The 17,182-nt window shown below is 44.9% G+C and overlaps 1 protein-coding gene across 2 annotated transcripts in view; it reads left to right on the top strand.

Annotated features, from left to right (window-relative positions):
- The window catches only part of KDR (kinase insert domain receptor), a 33,134-nt gene extending 17,230 nt beyond the window's left edge, over window positions 1-15,904 (top strand). For both annotated transcript variants that reach the window (XM_063336192.1, XM_063336191.1), the window contains exons 20-30: window positions 1,217-1,305; window positions 3,315-3,471; window positions 4,955-5,055; window positions 6,399-6,521; window positions 6,664-6,775; window positions 7,173-7,272; window positions 7,389-7,494; window positions 9,351-9,502; window positions 12,961-13,057; window positions 13,170-13,258; window positions 14,126-15,904. In XM_063336192.1, coding sequence (XP_063192262.1) covers window positions 1,217-1,305; window positions 3,315-3,471; window positions 4,955-5,055; window positions 6,399-6,521; window positions 6,664-6,775; window positions 7,173-7,272; window positions 7,389-7,494; window positions 9,351-9,502; window positions 12,961-13,057; window positions 13,170-13,258; window positions 14,126-14,345 — 1,346 coding nt within the window. In that variant the 3' untranslated portion in view covers window positions 14,346-15,904. The remainder of the gene's footprint in view (window positions 1-1,216; window positions 1,306-3,314; window positions 3,472-4,954; window positions 5,056-6,398; window positions 6,522-6,663; window positions 6,776-7,172; window positions 7,273-7,388; window positions 7,495-9,350; window positions 9,503-12,960; window positions 13,058-13,169; window positions 13,259-14,125) is intronic.
- Window positions 15,905-17,182: the final 1,278 nt, after the last annotated feature.

The following is a 17,182-nucleotide window of genomic DNA, read 5'->3' as shown; positions in this document are numbered from 1 at the left end:
TCTCAGAGTAACTAAGCCTATTTCTGCCATTTCTGCTGCGTAGAAAATTGAGTTGCAAAATTAAGGGCTGGAAGACATAGCCTTTTTTTAAAAAAGAAAAATTCTGATAAGGGTGAGCAGGTCCAGGGGTGGAATAAGCGCTCAGAAGCCCCGAGTTCCACATCCAGCTCCATCCCTTAGTTGTTCTATCACTTGGCTTTTCTGTACCTCAGATCCATTTTTATAGTGGACGCAACCACTTTGGGGCTGAGTCTAGTACCAGATTTAACAAAGTTGGTCTTATTCTTGTCACCGGGTACAGCATGACTGCAAGTTGTGACTTCCCTCTCCAGCTTTGCATGGGCTGTGGGTGCCTCTGTGTGTGTGTGTGTGTGTGTGTGTAGGAGGGGAGATTGCAATTTGGAGTCCAGCTCTGGGTGGATGAACCTATTTTACTTTCTAATCGGGGACAGATGTTTTCCTTAACAAATCCAGCACTGCATGCTAATTTGGAAGAAATTCAGTGCAAAGTAACTCAGTAATAATTTTTCAGGGAAGCTGACTTGTTGGCTTACTGTGGGATCAGAATTTAATTTGTAAAGTTCCATGACAGAAGTGTAGTAGTCGAGGGAAACATAATCCATAAATATTTCTTTTCTTGTTTATTCCATAGTAAAATAGGGATGGCCAGTGTCTGGAACATAGGATGGAAATTTATCATGCAGCATATGCCTATATGAAGCAATTTGAGCATGAAATACCACATTTGGACTGTATGTTAAGGCATCTATGTCTGAAACCAAGATTCCTGGTTTAAGTGTTAAGGAGTTAAACTGTCTGCGCAAAAAAGCGTGGACAGTAGTGTGTGTGCTTTATTGTAGGAGAGTGGTTAATTGCACTGAAGCTCATTGAAATATGTGTGTCGCATCCTTACAATGTCAGTGAGCATAGGCAGTTGCTGGCACTTGAAGTACAAGCACACCACTATGCATTTTCACATATGAATTAGGCCTGTGATTTTCAAAAGTATGTGCTTTCTTTTCCTTCCTTATACAGCAGAAAAGGAATAATTTCCCTTCTTTGATTAGAGTTTTTTTTTTTTATTACTGGTATTTTTAAAAACCTCTGGGTAGTAGAATGCTTTCTGAAATGTGTGTATTTCTAGCCACAGATGATCCTGTGAGATAAGATGGGATATAAATGGTCTTTCTAAGGAATTGCTTTATGTGTTGTACAGGCCCACTCATGGTGATCGTGGAATACTGCAAGTTCGGGAATCTCTCAGCTTACCTCAGGAGCAAGAGGAGCGAATTTGTCCCGTACAAGGTAAGGAGTCAAGGTTAACAGTGTAATGTTTGACTTGGTGGGTTTTTTCCACACACGATGTTTCTGTTTCTAGTGCAGACTGAAGTGGCGGTCCTTGGGGACGCTGAATATCTAGTACTTCTCATGGGAATGAGAGATGGCAAAGACATCAGAGGTCATCTAGTCTTTCCCCTGGCCCCTGCAATGTAGCTATTTTGTTATTGTTAGCTTAAAATGTGCAAAGGAACTGGGCTTCCACTATTTCCCTTGGCAGATTGTTCTACACTTGGCCGTATCTGTCAGGAAGTTTTTTCTGATTATCAGCCTGAATTTTTTCCTTTCTTAGTTAAGCTCCAGACCACCTTAAATAACTGCGCTCCCTGCGTAGTGTATATATGCATCAGATATCACAGAATCCCACAGAATCACAGAATGGTTCGGGTTGGAAGGGACCTTAAAGACCACCTAGTTCAAACCCCCCTGCCCTGGGCAGGGACACCTCCCACTAGATAGATAGATCTAGAAGGTATTCATAGGTATCTTCTGTCATGTGATTAGTCTTTCCACGATCCCCTTGGCTCATTGCTGAACCAGAATCATAGAATCATACAATGTGTTGGGTTGGAAGGGACCTTTAAAGGCCATCTAGTCCAACCCCCCCACAGTAAGCAGGGACATCTTTAACTAGATCAGGTTGCTCAGAGCCTCATCAAGCCTGGCCTTGAATGTCTCCAGGGATGGGGCCTCCACCACCTCTCTGGGCAACCAGGCTATACATATTTTTTTTGCTGTTAATCATTTCAAGTAATTGATGTATCTGATGGGTGGACGTTCAACTTTTCACCTCCCAAGGCCTTTGCGAAGGGGAGCTCCATCACAGCACCCCCTCTTTGCACCCCGATTTGAAAGGAGGGGGAGAATGGAGGCTGGCATTTCCAAACTCATTTCTGCATGCCTCTGAGAGGGGGTCTGATTTCTGGAGAAGGTTGGGAGGATCCATCCCCTCCAAAGGTCAGATTGATGAAGAGCATGGCTGCGTGTACCCAGCTCTGAGCATCACGCTCGGGACCCTACCCTTTTTCACCCAAGGCCAAGAGGAAAGCCCCTGGACTCTGCTCTGCCACGCTGGTGGACCTGAGTCTTCCTGCATCTGCTGTGTTTAGATCAGACTTTCTTCAAACCGCTTGTCGGTTCTCCAGGGGGTTATTTGTCTTTATCCTTGGAGTCGTTGTTTACTATTTTATGTTGGCAAAGGCAACTTGCTGCATCCTCTTGTGAGGTAAAAAGGATAAACAAGTATCTGAGAGGCCTTGAGGGAAGAGGCAGGGTTTCACGAGGGTGCTGACCTTTGCTTACACAAGCGGTGGGGATGGGAATCGGCAACGGAAAAAACCAGCCCTGCCAGGGGAGAAAAGTCACCAAACCGAAGCAGGAGAAAATGGAAACATGGTGGAGGAAGCCTGCGGGTCCGGCATGCTCCCTAGAGGCATTTGGTGGCAGAGGAGAAGACAGAAATAAATCAGATTTTGAGAGCTGCAGGGGTTTTGGCCAAGGTAGAGGTTTAGCAGAAGGCCCTTTGTGGCAGCGGGAGGTAAAGCCGTAGCAGTATGGGGTGGCTCAAGTGTGTCGGAGGGGGTCCGGCAGCATCCATGTGTGCTCCACAAGTGGTGGGCATCAGGGCGCTGAGAAGGTGAGCTCCTCCGTGTGCGTTTATTCCCCCACATGTGGAGGTGTTGCTGGGGGTGGCCGGGAGGACATGGGAGCAGGCTAAAGCCATGCTCTGGAGTGGCAGAGGGTGCTCGAGCTGGTGGGCCATGGGTTGGGGTTTGCCATCACTGTCACCATGCCAGCCTGGTGCCCCAACCAGAGCTGGTCAGAGCAGAGCGACCAGTCATGCCAGTGCTGGGCTGCCCTCCCTGCCTTTGCTGCTGCCCGTGGCACAGACTGTGGGGGCCGTCATTGCCTCTCCTGAAGAAGTTTCTGGTGGCTTTCTGCTTCTGATTTCTCCCACTCTCCTCTCCCATTTCTAGACCAAAAGTGCCAGGTTTCGGCAGGGGAAGGAGAACTATGTTGGTGACGTCTCCGCGGACCTGAAGCGACGGTTGGACAGCATCACGAGCAGCCAGAGCTCAGCAAGCTCTGGCTTTGTGGAGGAGCGGTCCCTGAGTGACGTGGAAGAGGAGGATGGTAGGATATGTCTTCTCCTGGTGTTGGAATAGTGGTCATTGGTGGGGGCTGATGAGGGACGCTGGGCACCGTGTGATTTCCAAAACTCCCTCAAAGCTGCGCGTGGAGTAATTCCTGGATGACCAAAGTTCCTGAGCTGTGGATTATCTAGTTCAGCATCCCAAACCCCTCATCCCAATCCCAGATAATGAATGTCCTGTCTGAAAAGGGGGTGTTTTTAGTGCATTGCCTCATGGAGATTTGTCTATTTAATGTCCCAGAGTCTCCAGGGAAAATCATGGAGCACAAGCTCTGAAGGCAGTGCAGAGATGGATGCCCCAGGATGTTAACTGAATTTCCTCAGTGTTTACCCAGAAGTTAAATATTGTGAAATGCCATCTGCTTCACTGCTTGTTAGCAGAGAGGCTGATTTGCCTTCCCTCTGCGCAGGTGGTCTGTCAGAAACAGGAAACCTGAATTATCCACTCATTCGAAGCCTCCCCTGGATATACACACCCTCTGCGTTTCGCTGATGCGTTTGCCATGTTCTCCTTTGGCAGAGACAGCAAAGTGCTCAGTGCTGCCAACATGTTTCAGAGACTGCTAATGTCAGCAAGCGGTGGGGTCAGCTGGGTCAGGAGGGAGCCTGTACCTCAACTGCCTGTACCTCAATGTCTACCAAAAACCATTTAATGCAAAGAAAACCAGTATGTTAACAGGGAGGATGATCTTGTGGTTTCAATGCGATCATAATAGGCGGTCTCAGGCAGGCACTTAATGCATTTCCGCACCATTTTGGTCCTTTGCAGACCTCTCTCGTGTAACCACTGATCCTCTGAGCTGGGATGTTGTAAGAAGTATGTAGACCCACAGCAGGCCTTGAGATGAGGGTTTTAGCCACCAGTGTTGTAGTTCTTGGTAGATGTCCTCTTAAAATCTATAGCTGAGCAAAGTCATTGAGTTGTTTATTTCAGCAGGAACTAAATGCCTAAGTATCTTGGTTGGATGCTTGAGTACATTATTCCTCCAGGTCACTAGGGGATGAGGTTACACTTCTTCTACCCTAAATTAGCAGGGCTTTTTGCCAAATTCAAGTCTTTCTCCCCATGGCATATTCTTCCCCTGTAAGGACTATGTGGGACCTCCCTCTCATTGGTTTCCAAATTCATCTGCTGAAACCACAGCGAACCTTTCCTGTGCTAGGAACTTGTGAGTTTTGGTTGGTTTTCTTTTGGTATTTTTTTTGCAAATCTTTCCACTGGTGGGAACTCTGGAAATAAGCAAAGAGGCCTCGGGTATAACCCGTCATATCAAAGTTTATTTTACGCAGGACTGGTTTGGTGTAAAATGGGTTGTTAGTGATAATTATAGAGCAAAAAAAAGGGCTCAGTTTGCTCTTCCAGTTTGACGTGGCACAAGGTTAAGATGGACTTTTACCTAAGAAGCAGTTACGGGTGAAATCAGTGACAAAGGGCATGTTTGACTGTCATCTGATTCTTTGCAGCTGGTCCTGAAGACATTTGCAAGAACCCTTTGACCATGGAGGACCTCATCTGTTATAGCTTCCAGGTGGCGAGGGGAATGGAGTTCCTGGCTTCACGCAAAGTAAGGAACTTCTCAGGAAGAGTGGCATGTTATTTATTTGGCTGTAGGAAATAGTGCTGGAGGTCCATAGAAGGAAACAGCGTGTTCATCTTTGGACTAGCAGTCATCCGCAGCAGTTTCTTCTTGCCCTAAGACATACCCGAATCATTAATACTACAGAGGGAAACAGCTTTTATTGGCACAAATGTTAGTGATCTGTATAAGGTTTATGGGTCGCCGATTCATAGAAGAATGATTAAGTAGTTGGAGGAGGGGAGCTGACTTATGAGGACGATTAAAGAAATTAGGGACAAATCCCTGGTAACCAGAGCTAAACTAGAGTAAAGGAGTTTGCTCTGAGGAGGCGGCCTGTAACTTGTGCAGCGGGATTGGAAGGGCAGCGTGAGGAGAGATGGTGCTCACCTGTGAAACTTCATGGATGACTCCTTGGCGAGTCTCTTGCCAAAGACACCCCGGCAGTCAGTAGCACCTCACCTGCATTTTGGCCTTCTAGAAGTACTTTTCTGCAGTCTGATCCTAAATGGATATAGTACATGTATCAAAGGATGTAAATTCCAGCAGGAGCAAGGAATTGCCTGCAGTTATATAGAAACAAAATGTACTTAGAAATGGGAAAAAGAAATAGAAACAGGGAACACAACACTGCTCTAGAGTGCAGGCTAGGAGTTCAAGAGCAGGCTTTGGACTCTTTTCTAAAAACATGTGTTTGTCTACATTTCACACATCCCTGTTGGTGTGTGTATGCAAAAATATGTCTTTCCAGGATCTGCAGTTCTAGTCCACACTAGAAGCAAATCTGCAGCCACTTTCAGAGCCTGGCTTTTTTACTTCAAGCTATTGAGGCTTGAGTTTTGAAGTCTTTGGGTTGTGGGCTGAGCTGTCGTTCTGCATAGGTAAAGACATGGACTTTTCTCTCTGTAGTGAAGAGCAGTTTGTGTTGGAATCGAATCGGCGTTTTAGTGTGGTATGTTTTTCAGGGAGAGAGTTGAGTACACAGATTTGAGTGAACCTAAGTAAATTGAAAGGTAATCAGATCCGAACCTCTTTTGTGTCAGCTTCTTAGGATAATTAATTAGCTAACTTCAAAGGCCCTCTCTGCATAGTGGATAAACAGACGTATGTTTGGACTTGGGAACACAAGTCTCCCTGAGCCAAATCAGTTGTGACCATCAAAAAAAGCCCTTAAAATCAGTAACTGTCAATGCTGAGGTTTCTTTTTCTTAAAAGGTTTTAAGAATTATCTGGCCTTTGAGGGTAGGAGAGCACATATGTGAAAGAGATCAGCCCCGTGGACAGAGCTGTGACGACGGGCAGCGTATGAAGTTGTTTACTTCTCTTTGCAGTGCATCCACAGGGACCTGGCTGCTCGTAATATCCTCTTGTCAGACAATAACGTGGTCAAAATCTGTGATTTCGGCTTGGCTCGAGACATCTACAAAGACCCAGATTACGTCAGGAAAGGAGATGTAAGTTTCAGATTCTCTATTTGAGAGAGAATTAATATGAAGTCAGAACTCCTTTTTTTTTTTTTTTCACCTTAAATGGGTTTGTGGAAACTCAATGTTTTGCTGAACTGTGATACCTTTTTGTTTATGGAAATGCTTTCAGGCCAGACTACCCCTAAAATGGATGGCACCAGAAACCATTTTTGATAGAGTGTATACCATTCAGAGTGATGTATGGTCCTTTGGAGTTCTGCTGTGGGAAATATTTTCATTAGGTGAGTCACTTTAATTTTGCTGAGCCGTCTTAAATTTTAAACAACAGAATCTGAAGAAAACAGTCAAAGTGTTCTTGGATCCTCTTTAGCATTTTTTTTTTTTTAGTCCTTGAAAATTTCCTGTTTATTTTCTCCATCAAAATAAAATACTCAAATTTCCTTAAAAATGCAAACGTAGGAAGATGGACTCAAAATGCTTCTTCACAGAATTTCAGTATGTGATGATGTGCCTCATTTACTCGATCAGTTGCTGTTTTCATCATAAATATAAATTGTTCGCACATCCGAATATACTGAATTACCTTATTAGCTCAGGGCATAGCCAATTATTTGTTTGAAAATCAATCCCAGAATTTCAAAGTCTAATGCATTAAACTTACCGTTGCTCTCATTTTAGGGGCATCACCGTACCCTGGAGTAAAAATTGATGAGGAATTTTGCAGAAGGCTGAAAGAAGGAACAAGAATGAGAGCACCAGACTATACAACACCAGAAATGTGAGAAACTGTTCTTCCAGCTGCCCACGTTTACCCCACAATAGCAGCAGGTGCTGGAGCAAGCAATAGGTGCTCTTTTCTTTATGCTGATCTTCTAATGGGCTTTGTTCTTCTAGGTACCAAACAATGCTGGATTGCTGGCACGGAGATCCTAAGCAGAGACCGACTTTTTCAGAGCTGGTGGAGCACCTGGGGAATTTACTGCAAGCCAACGTCCGTCAGGTACATGAAATGTATTCTCTGGTTTCTAAAACCACCAGCTGAACCCTTCCTGTCCTGCCAGCCACCACAAAATCACGTAGTTGGGTACTGTCCACTGGAGCCATCGGGGAGCCTGGTCTTCTTCCACCGCTCCCGTTACTGACTGGCAGTTGGGACAACTTGCAGAGAAGAATGACTTAGGGGTGGGAAAGATCAGACAGGTCTGTTGTGGTGACTAAAAGCCACCTTGCCCTGCTAGCGAGGGCTTCCCATGACACCACGGCTGTCGTTACTTAGCCGTCTTACTGGGGGAGTTGTTGGCGCAGGCGCCGTTCCCTGCTCTGCTGAGGATTTCTCTACAGACCGCAGAGGCATTTCGTCAGGTAGCTCCCGATGATCTTCCCGTGCCAAAGATGGATATCTTAGCATATGTGAGGGTGTGGGCTGCAATGCTTTTAATGACTCTTCTGGAAAACGAGCATGCAGGCATTTTGCTGCCTGTCAGCAGCTCCACGCAGATAACTGTGTTAAGACTTGTCCTGTGCGCAGGCGTGGTGGTAAGAGAGCCCACTGCGTCCAGGTGGGGTACACGGGCTTCCCTCCCAGATTCTCCATCTTGTGGCTCCCGCTTCATGTAGGGAGTGGAGAAGGCCAGGGCAATAAATGTGAGCACTCAGATGAAGGAGACTGCATTTGGCCACGTGCTCTCCTATTAGATGAGTTCTCCCTTTCTGATCTATTGATAATGATGGGAACTACCTGTCCTTCCAAACTATCATGTTGTCTGTGCATACCAAAACTCAGAAATGATACAATTTGTTTACTTTCCTAAAGATCAGCTTGAATCTTATGTATCACAGAATCACAGACTGGGTGAGGTTGGAAGGAGCCCCTGCAGGTCATCTGGTCCAACCCCCCTGCTCAAGCAAACCCACCTAGACCTGGTTGCCCAGGACCACGTTCAGACAGATTTTGAATATCTCCAAGGACGGAGACTCCACAACCTCCCTGGGCAACCTGTGCCAGTGCTCGGTCACCCTCACTATAAAAAAGTGTTTCCTTGTACGTTCAGAACATACTTTATGTATATTTGCCCGTAACCTAATATGGTTGGATTGCTAATGATTAAGACCCTCCTGTCATGAACTGAACTGTCATGATAACTAATAGCTAATTATGCATGTGTCATATTGTAATCCAAAAGGGATAGATGCGAAAAAATTAGAGAAAAGGTGGTATCTACTAAAGGATTTCTTATGGGCCTATAAATAGGTATGCAGTACCGAAGGATGCATAATCCATTTTTCTCTTCATACTTTAGAGCAGAAATGTAAACAAGTGGAAGAAATTTTTAAAAATGTTGTCCTTGTTATTCACATCAAATTAGATGCCAAAGTACTGATAGAAAATTTCCTTTTTTGCTATCTCCTTTTCATTCTTTTTTTCATTTACTTCTTATACTTAATTTGGTCTTTCTGATTAATATGCTGTATCTAATTCAGTCTCAATTTCAGTTTAAGGTTATTTTTTTTCTCGGGTTCATGTTCTTTGTGTCACGGGGATTCAAACGTTGCTAAAAACTACATTTTATATTTCAAAGACACCAATAAAAAGTTGAGTTTATACATTATTTTACAGAATGTCATATAAAATTCTCAATTTTTTTTATCTAAAACTACTTGGCAGTGGTTCTTATGAAGTTTCCTTCTTTTAATGTAGCTGATCCTGCAAAGGTGGTGTAATGTTCACAGTTTAATAAAACAACCGAGGTAGCGCCGTTGGAGTGATGCGTTCTCCACATACTCCTGTGTATCTGTTTATGTCTGTGTATCTCTGTAGCCCGTTTAATTTTTGTATTTTTTTGCTGTGTTCTACAGGATGGTAAAGACTACGTTGTCCTTCCTTTGTCAGTATCGCTGAATATGGAAGAGGATTCGGGTCTCTCTCTCCCAACTTCACCTGCTTCCTGTAGGGAGGAAGAGGAAGTCTGTGATCCTAAATTCCATTATGACAACACAGCAGGAATTAGGTATTTTATATGGTGGACATCCTATTGGGGCCTCTGGGCAGGTTTTGTTCATGCTGGGGGCAGGGGAACTGAAAGGAAGAGACTTCAGCTGCCTAGTCCATATTTAACCTCCTCCATAGGGATAAGAAGGAATCTGTAGACTTTTTGTAGGCAAAAACTAGTTTCTTACCTCCCCAAATGCTTGTGGTGGGTTTTTTTGCTACCCTTTCAAGAATTGGTATTTTCATTAAAATGTTAGTTTTTAAGAACCAGAACAAATACAAAGTTTTACTGATCCAATTCAGTTGTGTTCATGCTCTTGTATTGCAGCTCCCTAAAATGTTAATGGTAATAGGCCTATCATTAATAACTTTTCTGGCATTTCCCCTCCTAAAGTGAAATGCTGGTAAATAGGTCATGAATTGATAGACAAAGGGAATGTGACCTAAATAGTGTTGTCACTGTTTTTTTGTCCACTGCTTGCTTCTGGTGGGCTGCTGGGGCATCCACAATGGACTAGTAGCTGTAGATGCTGTTGGGTGTCGTGGGAGAGGTGACTTTCCCCTGAGGAGTCTGTACTTGTTGCTCTTAAGCAGGGCTTATATTGGACTTTGTGAGGACCTCGGGCACGGGATGTAAGGGAGAAAGGTATTTTCTCATCCAGTGCTGCCTAAGATCAAACTCAGCCACTTAGGTGCCAGGAGCCCTGGGTTGCTTGCCGCAATCTCAGAAGAAGGAGAAGGATAGAAAGAGATGGACCCAACCATCAGAGCAGCGATGGACTCTTGGCAGGCTTCACGTGGTTTCCACAAAGTGGCCCCCCCTCCCTCACTGCTTGTATTGTATCCACCAAAGACAAGCAAAGTTCCTAATGATTTTAGGTGCTGCAGGGTGACATTTATATGTGGTCCTGGGAAAGACTAGGTAGGCACGGTGCATTTCACCCTTCGGTTGAACTTGTGGTCCTAGAGCTGAACTTTGAACCCCACGTTTTAGTAGCGGGGTAGTCCAAAATAAAAATATTTAAAAGACACAAGAGCATGATTTAACACTGAAAACACCACGCTTATTTTCCACTTCTAAAAATTCCTATATGGCTTTTCCCGATCCCCACTTCCTGTTGTGAACAGAAGTAAAATCTCTCCGTCAACCTTTGAAAGAGACTTTGAACCTCTTTTCTCTTGTCTTACAGCATGGCAGGGTTGTGAAAGCATTTGTGAAACCATGCTAGGAGAGGCAAAGGAGGGAGCTTAAGACATGCTTAGGGGCTTTGTTTTTCTGTTCTGGTAGCTGAAAATGGTTTTGTAGGCATGAATCTTGCTATACACGTAGTGGAAAAGATTGATCTGTTCAGTAATGTCTTCTTCAATCTTCACGAAAGTACTAACTATGAGGAGAGGCTGATAAATACGATCTCTAAATCAAAGCTGGAAGAGGAAAAGCAAGCACAGGGAGAACACGGAGAATATTAAAGAATTTTTAGGTTGCAGAGGCAAATTAAAATCAGCAGGACCTCCTAACATCTGCCGTATTTGGCTTAGGAAATAAATATGCAATTTCTGATCCTTGAAAGATTGTCATTAAGAACAGTCAGGTGAGGTAAAGAAGATTTAAGGAAGTGTAAAGATAAAGCCTGTTTTTGGAAAGAAAAGAAAAAGAGTAACCCTTAAATCAGGTTAACTTGAATCCTAGGAATGATCCCGGAATAAATGATCGGATAAATAATGGTAAATGTCTACAGAAAGTGTAGTAACTGAAAATGTCCAGAGTGGATTTGTCAAGAACAAATCAACTCAAACCAATTTAAGTTTCATTTTTTAAGGAGAATATTTGGTCTGGTGGATAGCAGGGAAGAAGGATTTTTTGTTTTATGTAGGGCATTTTTTAGCCCTTTTTTATGGGACAGGCTATTACAAAATGTGAACACGTGTCAGGAAATACTGGCAGGACATCAGCAGAGCCCTCACTGCCACCGGGCAGGAGTCAGACTCCATGCATGGCCTCTCTGCCTTCACACTGTTCCTGGCCCTGCTTGCACAGTAGCTTGGCTTAACCAGGAGGATCTCGTTCATGGTAGCCCAGGTGGAAAACAGAGGCTGACTCTTCTCAGGGCCAAGCAGAAGCATGACTCCCATACCTGGGAGGCTGTTCAGATCATGAGGCTGGGATTCCCAGTCCTCACCACCCTGGTAACTGTAGTCCTGGCCATGCAGTTCTGTGCCTGTGTGGACAATCAAATGTAAGCACGGAGGGAGCTTTCAGACTAAGGCAACAAGTTGTGGAATGAACTTCTCATCATTCAAGGTCAGATAGTCCAGGAGGGTGAGTGGACTAGGTTGTCCATTAGATGTTTTTGGTCCTGGCAGGGTTGGATGTGGGGTGGATTAAATGCCATTGGAGAACAACAGGAAGAGAAGACATGGTCAGTGCAGAGATCTTGAAAGAAAGGTTTTGTTAAGTCTAGGAGGAGAAAATGGAGAGGGAACATAGTAACAGTTTTCAGTATATTAAAAGTTGCTCAGAAGAGGGTGTTAACTAATTATTCTGTGTCCCCAGCAATAGGAAAAAAATTATTTTCTGCAAATACTTGGGTTTAATATTTGAAAAACATTTTAAAGTGTGATTGAGCACCTGAGCAGGCTACACAGGCAACTTGTAAAGTCCCCACCAGTTTAAATAGATGTCTGTTGGAGACAGGCAGGACTCAGCAGAGCTGGACTCAAAGCTGGGAAATGGGTGAATGATGCTCTTAATTGCTTCTAGCTTTGTGCTTCAGGTGGATGCAGGCTTCTCTTCCAGCTCCATGGCTTTTCCTTCATTAGGCGTTAGGAACATAAATTTGTCCTGCTTAACTGGGACAACATCCATTTTATTCCATAGCCACTTAGGCAGAGAAAGCTGCGGGAAGCTGTTTTGTTTGCTGTATTAGTACCTCCATGAAAGTCAATTTTTTATTAATTTTTTTTTTTTGTCCAGTATTTTTTATGGATGTCATCCTGACCAGAGGGCTCCTTTTGGAGAAGAGCCTTCAAGAGAGATGTAGCACTCCCTGTCCCGATCCCCACGGTTTGAGGGCAGCAGTCTGCTGTTGTTGTCCTAGGTCCAGCCAGGGGTCTCAGAAGTGCGGTCCAAAGGAAGAGACACATGTCTGTGCTCCAGGCTCCTCTGTTTGTTATCCTTCTAAGCAAAGCTCGCAGGAAGTGAAGCCCTCCAGTATAACCGAGCAAAGGAGCTGTTTTCTCAAAGCCGTTTCTTAGAATTTGCTCAGGGATCAAGGTTGTCAGGAGCAGGAGGTCAGAAACATGCCACGGTTCATCCTTTTCAATAAATGGATATTTTGAGGTTTGCATAATATGTTTTGACAAAAAGGATTAACTTCTCTTGTAGAGAGATAAAAGGATTCTGATATCATTGTGCCGTTTGCAGCCAAGTGGTGGGTAGTGCACACAAAACTTCTTTTTGTTTTGTTTTCTTTTCAGTCAGTACCGACAAGGTAGCAAAAGAAAAAGCCGCCCTGTGAGTGTGAAAACATTTGAAGATGTCCCATTGGTAACCCCTGTAAAAGTTGTTCAGGAGGTGAGTTTGTTTCTTGTTTGTACGTCTTTTCCTTCTGTTGACGTCTTTTTTTGTGTGGTTAGAGTTTTTTTTAATCCTTTTCCATTTTAATGCATTTCTAACACCTTTGCAGGAAAACCAGACAGATAGTGGGATGGTTCTTGCGTCTGAGGAGCTGAAGACATTGGAAGAGAGCGATAAACAAGTGAAAATACCCTTTAGGTAAGGCTCAGGCTGCACGTGGGATTGAATATGACCTTTTGCTTGCAGGATGTCAGAAGACTGATTGGTTTGTAAAATTTTTTTAGAATCTGCCTCTTTTCTTACTGTATTTTTAAGAACACAAATTAAAATTATGCACTGTATGCCTGGCCACCTGCATTTGGGACCAGGAGAGGAGAGGTAATGCAGCTGTTGGAAGCAAAGGACTTGTATTTATCAGCTGCAAAAGCATCAACCACCCCTTGAAGGAACTGAGCTGGTGCACACAATTGAGTGTATTTGTGAAGGTCTATCCGCAATGACAAAGAGGTCTTTTTTTTTTTTTTTTTTCCTTTTTCTTTCTTTTTTCCTAAAGCTGACTCTTGAGTTTTCAGGATGTAGCTGGGTGTATTTTCAGAGCATTGTACAGGGGTGTCATTGTGCCGTTCACAGGAAGCACGGTGGCGTTCATGGAGCTGAAACCTCACGTATGCTCTCTGAGAGCTTCCCAGGAATTATTTTTTTTTTCCAGGACAACTTCAGTGCAAACAAAGGCATACTGCAGTTACGATTGCACCACAGCTGAAATGTGTGAAGCCTCTCAAAGTTTTTTTCTCCCATTTCATCTGCGGTCGCAATCCAACTCCTCATATCGCCATAAAATTAAATATCTTTTTCATACATTAGTGAAGTTAGGGCATATAAAAAGCTCTCTCCTTATAATCAAATGCGTGTTTAAAAAGGCTTGAAGCCGGTTTTGCGAAGTGCACCATTTTGCTTTGGTTGTTGCTGTGATGGAAAGCAGCTGCCGGCAGGAATCGCCCACCTGCCCTCCAGAAGACGGTCTCCACAGCTCTCTCAGCCCTGTTTCTCCTTGCCTTTCCGCAGCACGCTGGTGCCCAGCAAGAGTAACGAGTCCGTCATGTCCGAAGCCTCCAACCAGACGAGCGGCTACCAGTCCGGGTACCACTCGGACGACATGGACACCACCATCTACTCCAGCGAGGAGACCGAACTCTTGTGCACCCGGGAGGCTTCGCCCCAGCTCTGCCGGGGCCACGGGCTCGGCTACGACAGCACCACACCACTCGCCCCCCTGCCGCTCTAGGGCCAAGCTCCGGGTCCCCCCGGGTTCCTTGCCTGGGCTGCTGGTATCCAGGTTTGATGTATAGAAAGACCGCGTCCGTGAGACTGAGAAAAGACGTTTATTTTTTCCTGAAGAGGATGCAGAAGCATCTGGCAGCAAAACCGCGCCGCGCCGGGCTGCTTGCCCCGAGGGGCGCTGGTGGCTGCGGTGTGTGGGTGCTGTGCCAACCCGATGGCAGAGGCAGCGTGGTGGCCTTTGGGACCCCGGTGACATGCTGAGCGTCTGTCGGACGCAGGCAGCAGCGCAGCGTTCAACTGAACTGTTTCTAGTTGTACGAAATAACGGCACAGCCCTGCGCGTTGGTCTTTTTCTGTTGTTTTTCCCTTTGCGGCTGGACTCCAGGAAGGAAACAGCACGGCACTGGCTTCTTGTTTCTCAGAGTTATCCCTTGCTTGCACCTCCACAAACAAAAAAAGGAACCTCCAGCTCAAGGCTGTGGCACTCACCAATGGCCTGAGGCTAAATATAGGTTGGGCTAAATATAGGTGGGGGCGATGGTCTGTGTCCTTGGTGGAGAAAAAAAAAGTTGCCGTACCAGCCCTCATGAGCTGCATTTCCCTGGAAGACTTGGCCGGGGAGGTTTGTTAGTAGCGGGGAGGCAGAGCACTGAGCCGAGTGATGGGACATGGGTGCACGAGGGCACGTGATGGGGCTTTGAGCCACCTGGTGTCCCTGTCCATGGCAGAGGGGTTGGAACTAGATGTTCTTTAAGGTCCCTTCCAACCCAAACCATTCTGTGATTCCATGCATCCCCTCAGGGGGTGGTCTTGGGGTGGCTCTGCCCCCCGTCCTCCCTGGCACCCTTGTCCCATGCCAAGCACCTCCCTGCTTCTGAGCTAGCCTGAAACGGCTGCAGAAAAAGCCCCCGGGCTTTGAATCACCACTGGGGTAGCCTTTACTACAGGTAGAAAGGGCAATATAATCTACCTTAGGACCGTAGGGAGCCCTCTGGTCCTGATGGGGTATCCTAAGGGCACCCTACCTTCTCATCTCATCCCCCCAGCCCTCTGATGTAGGTCTGACTCCTTCGCTTTGCAAACTCCAAGTCTGTTTGCACCGGCAGAGGTCTTGGTTTATGTAGTCTTGGGAATCCGTGACTGGTTTCATGGCAGCTCTGATCTTCTCCGCGTGGCGAGATTGTGACTGATTGTCGGACAACTTCTTACCTGTGCTCTTGTAGTCCCAGAGCTCTAATGATAGACACCGTGCAGGCTACAAGGTTTTAAAATGTAAAGCTATTTCTACTGAGTCCTTTTTTGTATTTTTATAATGGGTTTTATTTTGTTTGTATTTACTATATTGTCAAATGCTGGGAACCATGAATATAAGGCGTATACAGTATTTATAGCCTCTTTATGTAGAAATAAATGTAATATATTAAAATATAAATATATATATTATATAATGGATATTGTACTGTTCACATTTTGTATTGGGGTTCTGTAGCATTACAAGGGTCACAAAATGTTTATTAGCTAAAAATTTTCACTTTATTAAAGGGGACTGGAGATTTAGAGGTGGGGGCTATGAGTAGATCTCTTTGCTTTCCTTGCGTGTATTTTCTTATATCCTGTCTATTGACAGGGAAGTTTGTCAAGTTCTACTTATTTCAAGTGCCAATTAATGAATCTAGTAATTTATACCACTGTACGGGTCTGTGGGTACCTATAGTAAAGAAACTTCAGTGCTTTTTAGCAGCGGGCAATAAGTGCCTTTTAGAGAAACGGTCAGAGGAATAGACTGCATGTACAGAACTGAATCTGCTCTGAAAGAGTTTATTATGTTCCGTTAGGGAACGGTTGATCTAATTGTATTGTGGCTTTTGCCTGGGGAGTAGCATTTCCCCTTCAAGCCTTATTCATCTTTTCCCACTTGTGTTTCTTCAGTCTCACGTCGTATAGCTGAAATGTTGTCCCCGCTCTTGTGTAACAGCATCTTCCTTTATTTTAAATCTGTACTTAAAGATCCCACCTTTTCACCCCGTTGTCCACTTTTTGGCCTTCTCTTCTGCCCTGTGTACGCTTTCATTCTCCGTGCCAGGGTGGCCACCGTTGGGGTATCAGGATTCAAAGCATCGTAATAGCTTGTGCATGGGAAGTTAAACCACAAACTTGATTTAATTTCAAACTTGCAGCTTGAAATGAGACCTTTGTAGGCTACTCCGTAGTGAGAGCACTTGTCTAGGAAGTGGGAGATCTGACTGCTAAACTCTTCTCAGGCTGACCATGGGACTAACAACTCCTATACACTGCGTGCATGCCCCAGCTACAAGGCTGTGGGATGTCAAGCTTCAAAGGTTTCTCCATTCCTCCCTCTGAATCTAAAGCTTTTTACAGCCAGGAATGCAGGAGCTGGGAGGTCAGGTAGGAAAATAAAGGTGAGGCTTCCTAGATCTGCTGTAAGGGCTTGTATTTTCCTGTATATATTTGACATTTATCTTGCTTCCCAGGCAAGAGTCTAGCCAGTAGAGTATGCTCAACAGACAATGCTACATTCTTTAACATCCTCCCTCCCCAATATTCTTCAATATCCTTAATGAAAGTATTCTTCTATGTATTATTGTACAATGGACATAAAATACGGACGCTGTCAGAATCCTGATGGGTTGAGCCACACGTTGGAGAGTCTTGGCACAGAGCTGGAGATGGAGATCTGTCGGTGATGTCCATCTGCCCTACATATGGAGCTCCCCGAGGTTTGGGATGTTCGATTTAGGCGTCTAAATTTTGTTGTTCTGTTTCCTCTCCAGCTTGGTGTAACACACGATATGTGCCACATACACAGTCAGATGTGTCCCT

Source organism: Chroicocephalus ridibundus, chromosome 5, assembly GCF_963924245.1.
Source record: "Chroicocephalus ridibundus chromosome 5, bChrRid1.1, whole genome shotgun sequence".
Classification (NCBI taxonomy): domain Eukaryota; kingdom Metazoa; phylum Chordata; class Aves; order Charadriiformes; family Laridae; genus Chroicocephalus; species Chroicocephalus ridibundus.
Note: the sequence above shows the minus strand (reverse complement) of the source record. Positions and strands in the feature narration are given on the sequence as shown.